The 4,049-nt window shown below is 46.9% G+C and overlaps 2 protein-coding genes across 2 annotated transcripts in view; both read right to left on the bottom strand.

The window, feature by feature from the left end:
- LOC109484306 (dentin sialophosphoprotein-like) overlaps positions 1–508 on the bottom strand; it is a 2,651-nt gene extending 2,143 nt beyond the window's left edge. Inside the window, exon 1 of the mRNA XM_019787562.1 lies at positions 70–508. Coding sequence (XP_019643121.1) covers positions 70–508 — 439 coding nt within the window. The remainder of the gene's footprint in view (positions 1–69) is intronic.
- Positions 509–2,903: 2,395 nt separating this feature from the next.
- LOC109484307 lies at positions 2,904–4,033 on the bottom strand. Its single transcript, XM_019787563.1, has 3 exons — positions 3,531–4,033; positions 3,232–3,399; positions 2,904–3,111 (listed from the first exon to the last, which is right to left on the bottom strand). The coding sequence occupies exons 1-3, from the start codon at positions 3,878–3,880 to the stop codon at positions 2,904–2,906; spliced, it is 726 nt and encodes a 241-aa protein (XP_019643122.1). The 5' UTR covers positions 3,881–4,033.
- Positions 4,034–4,049: the final 16 nt, after the last annotated feature.

Raw genomic sequence — 4,049 nt, forward strand, 5'->3', positions numbered from 1 at the left:
CATCGCCTGGTTCTTGATTGAGTCGAATGGTCCAGTCTCGAAAGAGCGTCCACTCTTCTTCCTCGTCACCGCTGTCGTAGCCGTACTCGTCACTACCATCAGGTGAAGCCGGGTCGGAAGATACGTCCGAGCTTGCGTCACTCTCTGAATCACTCTGATCGCTGTCGGTTTCTGTCGTTAAATCTGCCTCCTCAGAGTCCACAACAGACTCATCTTCGTCTGAGACGGTTACTTCATCTTCCAAAATGACTGAGGCCTCATCTTTGTCATCGGTGTCTTCTTCATCTTCCTCGTCGGGCGATGAATCAAGCGCGTCCGTCTCATGTTCATGAGACATGTCGGAGTCGTCGTCAAAAACATCCCGCTTTCGACAAGATCCCGTCTCGGGGTCTACGACGACTTCCTCCGAGGTCACAGCTGACTCGTCTCGGTGTTTGGTTTCTTGATGACGATCAAGGTTGAACTTACGAGCAAACTCTTTGTCACATACCTCGCAGACGAAAGACATGCTTCCTTTCTCTTCGGTGGACAACTGAGAAATGAGGCGATGTGCACGCGCTCACGAAGATATACCACGTATGCAAATCATGACTCACGATATCAACATCTTTGATTCATGGCATGTGTTGTGTATGCAAAGTGAGAGACTCTCGGTTCATATCTGTTCATACGTCATGGCCATATCAAATGTCAATGTGTTTGTGTACAAATGCAATACGAATGATTCGAGTTGTGCTTATCTTACGAAAGTGTGCACCTTATTTTTTTTTCATCGTCTTTCTGCGTAGTGCGTACCTAAACCTAAAGTGTTCATGCACGCAACCGCTTCACGCTACGGTGAAGGAAAGGAAACGACAAACATCGTGTGACATCATGTTGAGATTTTTTTTTTATTTTACAACGAACGTACATTGGCAAAATAGACATCTTTCAACATGTTGCAAATCAATATGCACCTACAGTTCAGTGTCCGTAGATCATCAAGAAAAACAACTGCCTGGTTGTAGCTTTATCTACGACATATCATTTACTTGTATGTGTAGACATGACAGCAATGTACAGACATATAGATACGTATTGAATTACACATGAATACACTAGATATCTAAGGGCAGAGTTGTGACACCGTCATCCTGAACTTGACGTTTTGGATAAAAGTAGGAAAACGCGTCCCGTGTCTGTGTATAAGTCAACATTTGATTGTTCCTGACAAGGAAACCTCGGTTCACGCCCTGACCGCTTTTCTGAGTCTCCAAGACTTGCAGGTACTTTTGGAGAGTGATGACATTCTGTCTTTTGCTTACCCCCTTACAGCTGAATTTGTCTTTGGTTTTGTCGTCCCCACCAAAGCAATAATAAGTTTTAGAACACAACCCCACAATCGCATCCCCAGACCATTCTTCCTTGAACAGACCGGGGGTGCGCTTGTCGTAAGCCGCGTGTTCGGGGTTGTCAGTGCGGGGGAACCAGAGGTGTTTCTCGTTTTCATACCTCGCCCTCATGTGGGGTTTGATGACGTCCTCCAGCCTGTCCGCAGAGATGGCGATGTAGGCCGAGTCTGTATCCATCTCGCAATATTGGAAATCAGAGATGTCCACAAACTCGAGCATAAAGTCAAAATAAAACTGCAGCATACGCAATTTCGCATACTGGTAGACGAAGAACCCAATTTGAAGTGGCAGGTCGAATTTGATCTTGCGCTTGCCCGTTTCGATTTCGTAGAAGCCATCGACTACCTCGGAAATCTTCTTGAAACAGGGGGCATTGATCTTTTGAGTTGCGGCGACGGCACTGTCGCAGTAACACACGTCAGATTGTCTCTCTTTGTTAGTGACCGTCTTGCCATAAGCGCTGTTGCCAATGAGTTTCATCGTTTCGGCGATGATTTTCTTCTTGTCGTCTTTATCGCCGGCACGACGAGCATCACTGACTTTTTGGCCAAAAGGTTCGAAACACTTCCTGGGGATGTACTCCAGTACCTGATAGACATGGGTCACCTCCAAACCGTGATTGAGATACCATTTCAGCAAAGGTGTCGCAAGTAGAATCTTTTGACCAAACATACTGCCGATCAGCGATCGCCTAGGTTTTGACATGATGCCATGCGTCTCGGCGTACTGTTTCATAAAGGGTCCGATGTCGTCGATGTTAATATCACAGTTTTTAAAGATTGGAGGCATCTCTGAAAAATGTGCCCTGAGATGTGCAGGGACTTGGATGTCGCACTCGACTACACCGAACAATTCATCTTCACGGACAGCCTGGAGGATTTCCGTTTGGGATATTTTGTACCTGTTTTCGGTAGGAGTCTTGCACTGGGCCAAATAGGCAGACACCTCCTTAGTCCTCTTTAGGTCTTGCCATTGACACTCCCACATTTCAATCACATTGTACCCTTCCCCCCGCAAATATTCGGTCATTTCTTTTGTAACTTCGCGTATGTTGGGCATAGACTCCTGTCGTACTGGGTTGAAATCAAGACCCTCAGTCAGACAACAGTCGTGACCGTGCCAGAAACACCCGTGGAACTGGAAAATTTCCGCGGTAGCGGAGCAGAAACCGTCCACGGGTACTTGGCGATGACCGATACGTTTTTCGGTACTGTTGAATTTGTTCCGGATGACGATGTCACGGCTGTGGGCTACCCAGTCTAACCATTCTGTAGCCATACGGCCCCCGAGAAGGAGCGGAATAATCCTTCACGAACTCAGTCTCTGCCTGCCGCCGAATGTAATACCCCGTTGGCATATTTTGCATTAATGACCATAGGTACAAGGCGTTGGCATCGAAACCAATCACCTTCTGACATAGCTTCGGTTGTCTACCACTATGTTCCATTTCTTTTTGACGGATAAACGTCTCACTTTTCTGGTGATATCTGTGGAAGATGATGCTCGGCCCTCCTACAATGTTTCTTTGAACAACTTGTACACATCTTCCTTGTCTACTAGTGTGAAATATGTGTCAGACTCTAAGTTCATAAATAGATACTTGAGTGTTAGACCGGGAACGCTGATGCCGTCCTTCAGCATGTCTATCCCCAGGTCTCTGTAGAAGTCGACCATCTTCTGGATCGCCTCCAGCATGGGAACGACGTCCTTGTTATTGTACCTACAAGAATTGAGAGGAAACACCGGTCATTATTCTGTGTACGGCCGTCCATTGATCTGTAAAGAAAGGGAGCAAACCCCATGTAAGACCACAGTAAGACACACACGAATGTACACCTACCATATCAGAAAGTCCTTCATGGTCTTCATGCCGCGTTCTTCCCAGACCTTCTGACAGGAGACGTAGTCTTCTGGAGAAATGTGTGTCCCATCTAACTTGCTGTAGAAGGCGTCGGCAGGTGGAAGGCTTGTCTGCTCCAACTTATTCAGGTCGTCCATCCATTCGTACCTGAAAGGAAAAGCAACACGAGTTAACAACACATTGTGTTATTGAAGTCAATGTGATACACACGCATAACGAAACAACGCACAAACAACATGAAGAATATATAGCATTTTCAATACTAATAATGAACTTACGGAAAGAAGCCTTTCGTCTCCTGGCACTCGTACGCCTTGAGAAGGTGGGAGTAGGAGAACCCGGGCGCCACATAGTTGATCAGATCCAGGAACTTGAGATGATCTGTCTCGATGGACATAAAGTTGTTGTCCTTCTTGATGGGCCGCAGGTTCTCCTGTTGTGTGTGCAGGAGGGGAAGGAATACTCTCTTCATGGCGTTCACATCGTACTTCCCAGAGTTGAAACCGACGACGGGTAACTGACGCAGGTGGTGGTGCAGCCGACCGATCAACTTCCCGATCCAAGCTGTCCCTTCTTGCTGTTTTTCCTCACCCTCCCCGTCTTCGTCACGTTCCTCATCTTCCGACATGGGGTAATACTTCTTCGTCTTCTCCTGACGTTACGGAGGATCCGTCTTCTTCCTCTGACAACACACAGTCACCTTCTTCATCTTCTCCTTTCGACATCACGACGTCTTGTTTGTCCGGTTGAGATATTGTGAAGTCATCATCATCATCGTCATCATCCGGGTACAACGA

The sequence above is a fragment of the Branchiostoma belcheri genome, unplaced genomic scaffold, assembly GCF_001625305.1.
Source record: "Branchiostoma belcheri isolate BF01 breed outbred unplaced genomic scaffold, Haploidv18h27 scaffold7, whole genome shotgun sequence".
In the NCBI taxonomy this organism is placed as follows: domain Eukaryota; kingdom Metazoa; phylum Chordata; class Leptocardii; order Amphioxiformes; family Branchiostomatidae; genus Branchiostoma; species Branchiostoma belcheri.